This window comes from Sphaeroforma arctica (genome assembly GCF_001186125.1).
Source record: "Sphaeroforma arctica JP610 unplaced genomic scaffold supercont1.193, whole genome shotgun sequence".
Classification (NCBI taxonomy): domain Eukaryota; class Ichthyosporea; order Ichthyophonida; genus Sphaeroforma; species Sphaeroforma arctica.
In genome coordinates, this window is record NW_014040365.1 from 58,568 (window position 1) to 71,067 (window position 12,500).

Here is a 12,500-nt window from a genome sequence, read left to right on the forward strand (position 1 = left end):
TACATACATACATATATACATACATACATATATATATCTCTATTTATATTATATCTATCTATTTATATAAATATATACATTTGTATACATCTATATATATATATGTATATAAACATATATTTTTATATGTTTATATTTATATGTATATTAATATATATTTTTATATATATATATTTAAATATATATATATATATATATATATATTTATATGTATATACATCCGCACACACACAAATACATACATGCATACTTATATATATATATGTGGGTGTGTGTGTCCGTAAGTATATACGTATGTGTACATATATATATTTATACGTATATAAATATATATGTATGTTTATATATATATATATTTATACATACACACACACATGTATATATATATATATATATATATGTATGTATGTACGTACATATTTATGCATATACATATATACATATATATGTACACACACACATATATATATATATATATTCATTTATATATATGTATTCATTTATATATATGTATTCATTTATATATATGTACATATACAAATATACATACACACACATACACACACATATATATATATATATACATAGATACACACCCACATATATATATATTGTGGTGCACTGTTTAACACACAACCGGAGATGGATCAAGAATGTACTTATAAGTGTATATAGAACTATAAGCTGCGTTTTTGCCATATTGGGAGATGTACATAGGCAAAGACAGCCGCAAAGCTAATTGTCAAATACTTCATTCTGGTACATTTAAATACATGGATACTAATAAGCTTCATATCCGGCTGTGCATATACTATGCACAGCCAGTGCACAAATCAAAGTCGCTTATTATCAACTTCAGCAGGAGATTCCAAGCTGAACAACAATCCATCTCTGCCAACCCCACGCATGTACAAGTATCTGCGGTATCTGATGACTGCTTCGACTAACGACTACCACACTACTAATTTTCGCAGCAAATGCCAACCTGGGCAATAAGCTGCGTCCTCTGGCCACAGCTGGATGCTCGCACACACATGGTCATCCGGCTGCACCACCGTCGATCAAGGCCTCGCACTCGCACTTTGGTTCGTCGTCAACACCATCTGATGAAGACAAGAGAATTAATAACTTCACCACCACACCGAATTCGGAGAAGGCTCGGCCTTGGGACCATGTGGTATGAATAGTTATGAGTGTACATATATCATTCTTTACAGATACATGTATACACATAAAATATAGGTGTTGTAGTGGGAGCGGGAATCCTTACTATACTCAGCCCACAAAGGTATCCCGTTCTCTCTATCGCTTTTATGGCAATATCGCCATTATCGAGACGCACTAACAGTATTTTAGTATATATATGTACGTATGTATGTATGTATGTGCGTATGTTCGTTTATATGTATGTATGTATGTTCGTTTGTATGTATGTATGTATGTATATTTTTATGTGTGTACGTATGCATGTATGTACGTATTAATGTATGTACGTATGTATGTATTTATGTACGTAAGTATTTATGTATGTATATGTGTATAAGTATGAATAAATATATATATTTATATATGTATATATATATATATATATTACGTATGTATTTACGTATGTACGTATGAATGGATATGTGTGTGTTTTGTATGTATGTATGATATATATGTGTACGTATGTATGATATATGTATATATGTTCACATGTACATATGTATTTTATATGCAAATATTTATATAAGAATATGTATGTATATTTATATATTTATATATAATGTATATGTATATATATATATTTATACATGTACATATTTATACATATTTATGCACACACATAAATATATATATATATATTTATATGCATATAAATATATTTACGTATATGTATATATATACATATAAATATATATATATATATATATAACGGAGCATCTGATACAGCTCCATTTTCTGCGCGCCGATGTTTGGGTGTGGAGTCTGGCCGTCTGATCAATGCACAATCAGCCAGTTCATATTCCTGCCATTCAGCGATATGGGACACGCGTGAAATTTCATTTACTAATACAAAATGCAACCTAATCGAGCGATTATGATTCAGCAGTATATGGTACACTCCGAACACATTGCACCTGTTTGTGCTTATGCTAGTCCTGGCGCATACTATGTCTTGCTTACTTTTGTGTTGGTTTCTCTTCACAGCCTTCACTTAACAGCATGCGCAACTTCGATTCCGATCGAGCAGATTATGAGAAGATTATGGGCAACAATAGAGCGTAAGTAGAGTTATAATTCACTTTCGCCTTTGCTGTATCTTCTTGATAAAGTACAGCTGCTATGGATATAGATATAGTACACCTGTGCCGGAAGTGTGATTAGTACTCTCTTTCGTCGGCAGACTCAGCTGTTTCGTACTTTGAAAAATGAGGCCGTGTGCATAACATAGTATATCTGGTTGTAACTTACACATTGACATACACGCATATACATATACATTTATACATATACATACATATATATATATATATATACAGATATACATATATATATACATGTATATATACATATATATATACAAATTTATATATCTATATCTATATATATATATAAATATATATCTACATATATATACCTATATATATATATCATGTACATATATCTATATTATATAGATATATATATCTATATTATATACATATATATATGTGTGTGTATATGTATACACGCACACACACTACTTATATATATATATATATATATTGTACTTATATATATATATATATATATATTTGTACTTATATATATATATGTTTTCTGTTTTATGGACATACTTGAATACACACAAATATTTATAAACATCATATATATATATGTATCTGTATATATATACATCCATACATATATATATATATATATTTAAATCTATATGTATATATATATGTAAATATATGTATGTATGTATGTATGTCTACGTATTTATGGTGCATATTGATTGTTATACATAGTTTATGTGTAATTGTCTGGAAAATTGTATCCAAATAATGTTAAGGTCACTTTTGTACTGATGTAGTGTCCATGCATTCTAGTGTCAAATGAAGAATTATTTTAGGCTGGGGTTTATACCTGGTGCCGGCGATAGCCAGGAGGGAGGAAACAATGCTTACATGCTCGACCGAACTATATCTGAAATCAGGTCGGGACATGTGTATCATATATTCTATCATGCCATGCACCACCAGATCTGATTAATGCATCCCGAATGCTATCTATTGGTACCACTTGTAAATCAGGTGGGTCGAAAAGCGCTTAGAGACAGAACCAGACTATTTCAAAAACCAAAAATTGGGACAGACTCCAAAATATCTGTGGATCGGATGCTCCGATGCTCGTGTACCTGCGGAGAACTTGACGGTATGAGAAGAAAACAAATCAACTCAGCTTATAGTCATGGAATGTTTTAGACATTTAGATATGACAAATGTTTTATCTGACTATTCTGTACGACATTTCTGTACTAACCCAATTATTGTATGTGTGTGTGAGTGTGTGTGTATTCGTGTGAGTATGAGTATTCGCGTGAGTGTGTGTTTATTCGTGTGTGAGTGTATGTATGCGTGTGTGAGTGTATATCTGTTTTAGGGTTTTATGCGTGCGTGTGTATTCATGTATGCGTGTGTGTATTCGTGTGTGCGTGCGTGTGATATGACATGTTCCGACACTTTGACGCCATGTACTGCATCAACTGGTCTACTTTGCCGGTTGTTGATATCGTACACCAGTAACTGTTGAAGAAGTCATGATCTATCCTATCTGTCAGCGTGTATTATTGGTATTGGATCTTCAATTGATTATTGAATTTGTCGTAAACCCCCTACATCAGTACAATGTGACAGTTTCAGTCATCGACCGTATTGCATTGTGTGTTTCGACTGAATCTAGTTGTTTAATATGACATTACACCGCTAATCGTGGGAATGCGACACGCTCTTCTAGTTACTATAGTTGAGGCCTCTTTCGCCTGCCGATATTGATGTATGCCATGTACTGCGTGTTTTCCGTGAGTGTGCATGGTTGATATGGTCGTTGGTTCTCGCGTCCGTCTCCGTACTCAACGGACCATGGACATACTCACCTTCATAGCAACTGCCGGCTAGTATTAAAATAAACACTATCTCGTAGTAGGTTTGTTACCAAGGACATACTGTGAAGGCCTGTGACATGTCAACGGGAATGCTATTTCGGTACTCGTATGCACATCGTGATTGTTCGTATCCTCGACAGCGTGATCAAGGGCTGCGCTGATTGAAAAGTTGGGTTGTGCTGTCGTCCATTTTTAGAGTACTTTCTTGATTGAACACAATGAGGCAAAAACTTAATGAACTCCCTTGAAATCGTTAAGTAGGCGTATGGCATTTAACCTATATGGTCGTGTTGCTTCCACTATAGGGTCTCAATGATGGAGAAATTTTCGTGCATCGAAATATCGCCAACATGGTAGTGAATACCGATATCAACATGCTGTCTGTGCTGACGTATGCGGTAGAGGTGTTGAAGGTAAGGTTCTGGACCCCAATGCTACTTCGTGCACTTTTTCTTGCATGGTCTTTATCATGCACTTATAATTCGTTGTCCGTTGTTACATTCACCTTGTTATCGCTGGGCGTGATTATTGTTGGTATATATTTTAGTACTTGTTTGAATGTTTGTATCCTTAGGAAAGGAACGGATATATAAATAATGACATTCTATTTGCTTGCGTGCGTGCTAAAGAGGCCTAATATGAGCTTGTTTCTGATTGTGATAGCCGCTGTCTCTGGACTCTATAGGCATAGTATAGTGTGTTATCCGTTATTAAAACTTGGTCGGTGAATTTTTTTGTTTATATTTTACGCGCATTTTCCGTTCGAAGCCTTGTTTCATATGATTCATTCGGAGAGCCCTTTCACGTATATTTTCGTTATTTCTCCTTCTATGCATGTGAAGCATGTTCGTGTGTATGGTGACTGCACAACTATACTATTCCGTCAGAACTCTTTGTCACTTGCAACTACGCCAATCACTCAGCAGTCTCACTTCCTATTTATAGGGAGTGTTGTGGGTGTAAACTGTACAACTTCACTAAGTAATTCGTATTTGGTGTAAGTCGCAAGTAACCAGTCAGCACTAGTACTCTAACTCCCTCTGCTATTTGGCCAGCACTCCTTATCTGTCCTGTGCTCATAATCTTTCTTCTGTGTTGATGACAGGTGAAACATATCATTGTGTGTGGACACTACGGCTGTGGTGGTGTGAAGACGGCAACCGAAGCTAACCACGATCTGGGCATCATCGAGCATTGGTTGAGAAATATCCGAGATGTGAAGCGATTGGTGTGTGCATCGTATTGTACACGCTTTAGTATTGCGCAATGCATGTGTAGTGAGCTGTCTGCGAGTTCTGTACTAAGTGCATTTCATTTTTGTTTTTTGGTTGGTGGCCATTTTCGCAGGACAGTGATCATTGTGCGAAATCTTCTTGGGCGTAAAAGATTCAACGGTGGGGGAACTAGTGTTATAAATCAACAATACAGTGCGACGTATTTTTTGTTCCCCAATCTGGGATCCTCGGGGTTGTAGGACCTGGCCCTTCTTCAGTGCGCATACATATCAGTTACATATCAGGGTGATGTTCAAAACATTCCTTTGTGATAGACCGTCAGCTACATACAAACGTGACATTGGGCACATATCAGTGTGTTGTGGCATTGGCGACAGCGTTAAATGGCTGCAAGTGACAAATAATTAGTGTATCTGATCAGATCGCCCTGCATCGAGTACACCATCGGAGTCTGCGTGATTCCTAATGTCATTCTACAATTGTATCACCCGTTCTCATAGATTCGTTCTCGTTCTTTGAGGACTGCGACTGGTTCATATCTATCCAAGTTACATACTTGATTGAGCTCGACTCCACTATAATCGACGGAACTCGCAACCTATGTAGTCACGTTTATTTGCAATGTATATACATAACTACGAAAATATGTATAAGTATACTCATTTGTTTTTCCCCACTGCAGCATATGACTGAGCTTAACTCTATTGTAGACGAGGAAGTTCGCTACCGACGGCTGGTGGAGTTGAATGTGGTTGAGCAATGGTAAGTGCTTGTGAACGTTTTCGAGATAGGATTCGGTACATAATCACTTTTTATGTATTAGTATCAATGCATTTGTGATATCTCCGTAGTAGCAAGTTGGTTAACCACTCCTACTACGGGAATATAACAAAACTGTGACTTATTAGGCACGAGTCCCCATGTCCCCAGGACTCAGTAGCACTGCGACAACACGCTATCACAGAAATTTTCCCGAAATCGGGGAATCAAACCCATAGATCGCAGCTTAAGTGTAATGAAAGTAGCGCGATGACTCGAGAATTTACTGTCGTGCCACAAACGCCCCTTAGCAATGAATCTGCAAAACGAACCTACCCTACATAGCTATTGTTGATATTCATTAGTAAATTATTTGAGATCACAACCTGCCCTGTCGTTTGTTGAGTTTGCTGGTAGTATCATGTCTACCTATTGACATGGGCGCCGACTCAGGTATGGAGACATTGCACTCATAAAATGTAAACGATCATATCTCTGATGTTCACCGGCTTTTGCTCCTTTCACATCACCACGAACAGTATAAATCTATTCAAGACTGGTGTGGTACAGAATTCTCGCACTGAGTCCGGATATCCTCTCATCCATGGGCTGGTATATGACATTGGAGACGGTCTTTTGAAGGAGCTGAATTTGGATCTCATTGGTAAGTTACGATACTATGGCCATCTTTGAGTCTTGAGCCTTTCCTTGCGCTCGTATTCGGTGAATAGTCCAATTTTTGAGTGCTTAAGGGTTTTGGCCATTGGCTTCAATCTGACAACTATATGGTGCGTACAAAATTAACGAGTCATATAGACAGTAGAAAAACATCAGACTAGGATGTGGATATTAGTCGCTTAGAACGTACGTCTTTCCAAAATGTATATCATCCCATTCTACAGGATACATGAAACAATACAGAAGTGTGTACCGTCTTTATACATAAGCTGACGTCCCGTAGAATTGCGTCGAGGCCGGAAATACTGCACACTTTGGTTCACTGCCAATAAATAAGATAGAATATATCTGCAGTGTCTAAAATGAACCACTCGCTCGTTTTAAGCCAGGGACAATATAGCATGTATCATTTTAATAAGCAAATAAAGGCCAAATTGGTCTGACTTTATATTGTGCGAGTTTGAACTATAGTTGAGTTGTATGTATTCTATATTTGTATCCTTAATTGATGCAGAACTATAGTCGCACCTGATTGTGGCACTTGAAAATTAGAGAAAACTCCGAAACAGGTTCTATTCATGTATATCAGCTAGAGACGAGGAGCTGCCATATACGTATCATGAACTTCAACCAGTGAAATTTGATTGGTATGACATAGTCAACGACCGAGAGAGCAACAATGGCACTGGGTACAACTATCGATTGAAAAATCTGTCGACGAACATAAGTGGGGGCCTGGGGGGTGGGTTAATGTGATGTTGTTCTTTCTAGCCATTTGTAGTGGTAGAGCGTTGGCGATGTCCGGTGGAGTCAAATCGCGCTAAGCTTATCGTTGTACTCATGCTGATGACCAGACGATTGAAACTGAAGACATACAACGTGTTCACATATCCAATAGAAATTGGTAAAAACTGCTCAGTTAGGGCTTAGCAGAACCGTCACTTTGGAAGGTTTTTGATACTTCAGCCTATGGCTTGCCCAAGGATTTCTTTAATGAGAGCCCCAAACTCCCAGGGATATTAATATAGTGATCGTAAATAGGAGTCCCGTCTCCGAGTTATCCCGAATATTAAGTTTTGGGTCGGTCTCATGTTTTGGGTCTTACTCTTTCGGCTTTTCCCCTTTTGGTCATTACTCCTTCGGCTTTTTGGGTCAGTCCCTCGTCCACTCGACTGTCGTAATTTCTGGTCTTCATCTGCTGGTCTCAATGGCGGTGTCCACTCAAATCGTCCGATGGTCTGACGTCATGGTCTTGCTAGGACTTAGTTTTTTTTATGGTCGAGGATAGCTCAGGGTAGTCAACCTGCAGTGTGAATCCCTGAACTGGACTTTTTTTCGTACGACTTCGCAAAGAATTGCCAGCCCGGGAATCCAACGCAATCCAACGATCTAACCAACTGAGCTATCCCGCCTGTTGTCACACGCACCGGTTCGAAATATGAAGTCCCACAATCTCTGAATTACACATACAAGTATGTACTTCTAATGTACATAGTCGATATTCAAATGTTATAATGAACTATATTAACATTATATAATATATCATGGTCAACGGTTCTCATTTGGCCATGAATATATATATATATATATATTATATAGATATATATATATATATATTATATAGATATATATATATATATATATTATATATACCATCTAAACTTATGCGTTCTCAATTTCAAAATTTCGAATAGTTTAAGTATTCAAACCCTTGCTGTTGTGACGTTAGATATAAGCCTGTTCGTGCAGCGAGGGATGACGGTTGCATATGTAGAGGACTTCAGAGTTAACATAAAGCACAAGCCCGGTTTCATCATTTAAGAAATATCACCACTATTTTTACCATAGCTTCGTGTTTGTGTACATTGTAGGCCTGCGCTGGTATCAAACATGCCGATTTACACGGAATGGTCTGTCACGATTAAACAATAAAACGAGAGTTGAGACCGTCACCGCCCCCGTAAAGGTACACTTAATCTAAATAATGGATTGTGAATAATTTCGTTGGTTGAGAGTTTATTGGGTTTATTATGTACTATGTAGTAGTTAAACGAATGCTGGCAGGACAGCCATGGTCCACGAGATCACTGTGTCATGAAGTTGATGTTGGCTGACACAAAGACCATCTCCACGCACATCATGCTATAATGTAATATGGCCAAAAAAAATAGAATTTTCAAACATATTGGAGTTCGCGGTGGTCCGAGTGTCACCACAGCACAAATGGTGGTGCAGACAGGATGATTGTGCTTAAGAGCAATCTTCTGGCCCATCTGTTGCGCACATGTATATCATACAATTGTGGAGTAATATATCACCATGAGTGAGGACCAGGCGAAGTAAGATTATTTCAGTCGATTGATTGTACTTAAAAAAACGAAAAAGAGCGAAGTTCATTTCGGTTGATTTTATTTCTACAGCTAAGAACCATTCAAATCATCTAACCATTACCATACAGATCCGCTATGCTCTAAGCAGTCGCTACAGCAAGTGTGTGTCGGTGATATGTGCGTTGGTGTCTGAAACGAGCTCAGTCCTCACGAGCGATTTCTAAATTCCCTCGTCACGCGCAAGACCGTAGTCAATTTCAACGAACATACTTACGTGAAAAGCTTTAGACTTATTTAGCTAAACAACGCTATGATCCCAGCAGTCGCTGCAGCATAAATGTAACTGTGGCTGAGACAAGCACAGTCCCTATGAGTAGTTTTTGAACTTCTTCGTCATGCACAAGACCGTAATTTGGCGAATGCTTGGCGATGCTCGCCGGAATCATATCCGAGATCGTTGTGCTCACCCTGACAATTGAAAGTTGGGTTCAGAACGCGTTATATGGGGGTTCGATTAATATACTTTCATGTTGAGCCACCCACGATATGACAGGTTGTGAGTCTCGCGATTTTGCATCGTTCAGATAAAGGTCGGCATGTATGCTAAAATAAATATCGCGATGGACAAAGAACTATTTCCGCGAATATTTTCAATGTGCAACTACGATGACTACAAAGAACAATACACGAAAAAACTTCTTACCTGCTCAGTACGTTGAGTATTTGCGACGCTGGCGAATCTATCTCGAGACTAGTAGAAGCACCCTGAGATAACAAATTGTGTGATTCAAATTTGACATCGAAGTAATCGTGAGTTGAATAAAAAAAAGACAGCTGTGAGTTGCGCTTGATGTGTCGGTTTTTGCTCCTCACATCTTGCTGCCAATGCCAAAATTCGATACGTCAGGTGCAAATAACATCCATTTGTGCACAAAACTTCGAACTGCGCATCCACCACTAATAGCTCGTATCATGCCCAGGACTAATCAGAACCGCGACCACATGCCTCTGTACTCACCGGATTGATCGTATGTACCGTTACCGACGGCTCACCTACATCGTGCACAACGTCCGCCTCCCTGAAAACTTCACCTTCTGTCGCTATCTCTGTGATTGCTTCAGGCGCAGTATCAGATGCAAGCGTAGAAGACTGATTTTCTATAGATTTCGATTGCAGTGGCGATGTAGTCTCCGCCGATGAGTTGGATTTCGATTGCGCAGTAAGAGCTAGAAATAAGATTAAGAGAAACAACACAGTGTTGTTTGTGCTGATGTTAAATTTGAGTTCGGAATTGCGCTCGCTGTTATGGGCCCATCGTATCTGAGGGCTATACAACATAATATTTATACCATGGAATTCTGGGTTTGAAGAGATCTCAAGTGTATGCTACGGAGTGCACTAAGTCTTTATGGCCCGTAGCCGTCACGTCAAACGCCTTGTTTACGGCCGCCACGCTGAGTATTGGCATGTAATCAAATATAGAAACTAACTTTTAAACTGATAAAGCATTGCAGCGCACCCATGTGCTATTTTAAAGGTACACGCTGAGAGAAACCGCGGCCACAATCACAAAACACAGCTGCCGTACCTTCGAGTAGGAACGTGCGGTCGAGAGCCTTCACAGCATCCTGCACTTCCCTGTGTATGAAGTGGCGTTCTTCTGTCAGAACGTCTTCTAACCTCTCATTCACACCGGCGATGATTCTCCTTCTTTTGCGAGGCTCAAAGGCAACCAGAGATAGGAACACAAGGAAGAAATTGAAAGCCTGATGGGAAAAAAAGGCGCACGGGTGCAAGTAACTTGTGATTAGTAGCGACCCAGACACGAGAAAATAAAACAATTCCTCAATGATAGAATATTAAGCCAGTAAAATACGGCATTACGGTCGTGAATATTGTAAAAGTATTATTTCTGATTTCATCAACTATGAGAGGTATATACTGATCCCCTTACAGGCAGCAAAAAAGTAATCAAACAGGCATGTGGACTCGGTCACTAAGTGAAGATATGCCACGTGTATTTATTGGGGGAAATATGATGCAGAGGCGACTTCATCGTATAAATAAAAAAGGTCAGACAGAATGATTGAAAGTCCAATGCGTTCGATTTGGAAACACTCAGTGTATTTACATGTGCACATTCTGATCATACCATAACGATGAGCGTTCCGTACGTAGAAATGCTACGAATCTTGTCACTCCAGAGCTGTTCCTCATGGTAACGTTCTCGAATGGCTGTGCAGAGAAAATGTCAAATGAGTATAAACGATTAATATATATATCAATACCAAAAGACCGCTGCATGCGACGCCATGAAGTGAGCGGCTGCGAAGATATCGAGACGAAGCAGCCGCGCAGATCACGTTTCCCTTCCAAACTCACTCTCTCACAACAAATATGACCCGCGTTAATCTGTGTACAGACCAAATATTTATTGTATGCCCACCTAATGTATATTTACGCAGGGTCGTCTCCACATTCCCCTCCGCGCGTTCCAAGGCTTTCTCGGCGGCCTCCTCACTGCGCTTCAACTGGTGCTCAAGTCTGTGCAGTTCGCCGAATTTGACCACGTCTTCACTCCCCCAGTGTTGCTGCTTTTGCAGAAGCGAATTAATTTCCTGTTGTGCTGTTCTCCTACAGTTTTGCCCATAGGTGATTGGAAAGCGAGGTATTGTGAGAAAGGACGGCAGAGTATTGGTGGTGAGAGTCCTACTAAAATTGTTCTCCACTTGATATAGGACGGTGCTTGAAATCTCCGGGTGACCGGCGCTCGGTTATCAACAAATACATAGAGAATATGGAAGAATACCTTACTAAACCATATCACCGCAGTTTGACACGTACAAAATAAGACGCCAAGAACAACACCTTACCGTTGCTTGAGAATATCTGCCAGGTAAGCCTGAGCTTCTTTATACGCCACTCTCGCAGACATGTGTGCTGCGTCGCTGGTCTCCACACCCGCTTTGAGCCTCATAATCCCCTCATAGCCCGTCAGAGCATTGATTCGCTCCGATGTAATCTTAGTCCACGCACCAATGTTCTCCGTCCAGTGCCCCGAACCGCTACTCGCCTTTAAATCTGACTGGAAACTCTTAAACCCGGACACCCACTTATCTGACGTGCGCCCCACTTTCTCGCGTACTTTGTTCAAGCCACTCACGCTCATATTCTTGAACGCAATCATACTCTGAGTCACAGCTTCTGCGCCGGTGCCTGTGGTACTATCTGTACCAGCGCTTGGTCCCTTCCCGTTTGAAGCTGCTCCATTCGCGCTCGTATGCGCGCTTCTAGGCACTTCACGCCCACTTGAAGCACTACCCATTACATTTTCGACAACTTTCCCACCATTTCCACCTTGCGATGCT

The 12,500-nt window shown here is 39.3% G+C and overlaps 2 protein-coding genes across 2 annotated transcripts in view; one reads left to right on the top strand and one right to left on the bottom strand.

Annotated features, from left to right (window-relative positions):
• The window catches only part of SARC_03682 (hypothetical protein), an 8,340-nt gene extending 1,080 nt beyond the window's left edge, over positions 1 to 7,260 (top strand). The window contains exons 2-9 of the mRNA XM_014302516.1: positions 975 to 1,177; positions 2,191 to 2,264; positions 3,279 to 3,399; positions 4,435 to 4,542; positions 5,235 to 5,357; positions 6,047 to 6,126; positions 6,663 to 6,787; positions 7,026 to 7,260. Coding sequence (XP_014157991.1) covers positions 975 to 1,177; positions 2,191 to 2,264; positions 3,279 to 3,399; positions 4,435 to 4,542; positions 5,235 to 5,357; positions 6,047 to 6,126; positions 6,663 to 6,787; positions 7,026 to 7,069 — 878 coding nt within the window. The 3' untranslated portion in view covers positions 7,070 to 7,260. The remainder of the gene's footprint in view (positions 1 to 974; positions 1,178 to 2,190; positions 2,265 to 3,278; positions 3,400 to 4,434; positions 4,543 to 5,234; positions 5,358 to 6,046; positions 6,127 to 6,662; positions 6,788 to 7,025) is intronic.
• A 1,927-nt stretch (positions 7,261 to 9,187) lies between these two features.
• The window catches only part of SARC_03683 (hypothetical protein), a 5,492-nt gene continuing 2,179 nt past the window's right edge, over positions 9,188 to 12,500 (bottom strand). The window contains exons 2-8 of the mRNA XM_014302517.1: positions 12,006 to 12,500; positions 11,579 to 11,766; positions 11,285 to 11,367; positions 10,721 to 10,898; positions 10,150 to 10,358; positions 9,835 to 9,896; positions 9,188 to 9,599 (exon numbers count right to left, since the gene is read on the bottom strand). The exon at positions 12,006 to 12,500 is cut by the window's right edge and continues 508 nt beyond it. Coding sequence (XP_014157992.1) covers positions 9,440 to 9,599; positions 9,835 to 9,896; positions 10,150 to 10,358; positions 10,721 to 10,898; positions 11,285 to 11,367; positions 11,579 to 11,766; positions 12,006 to 12,500 — 1,375 coding nt within the window. The 3' untranslated portion in view covers positions 9,188 to 9,439. The remainder of the gene's footprint in view (positions 9,600 to 9,834; positions 9,897 to 10,149; positions 10,359 to 10,720; positions 10,899 to 11,284; positions 11,368 to 11,578; positions 11,767 to 12,005) is intronic.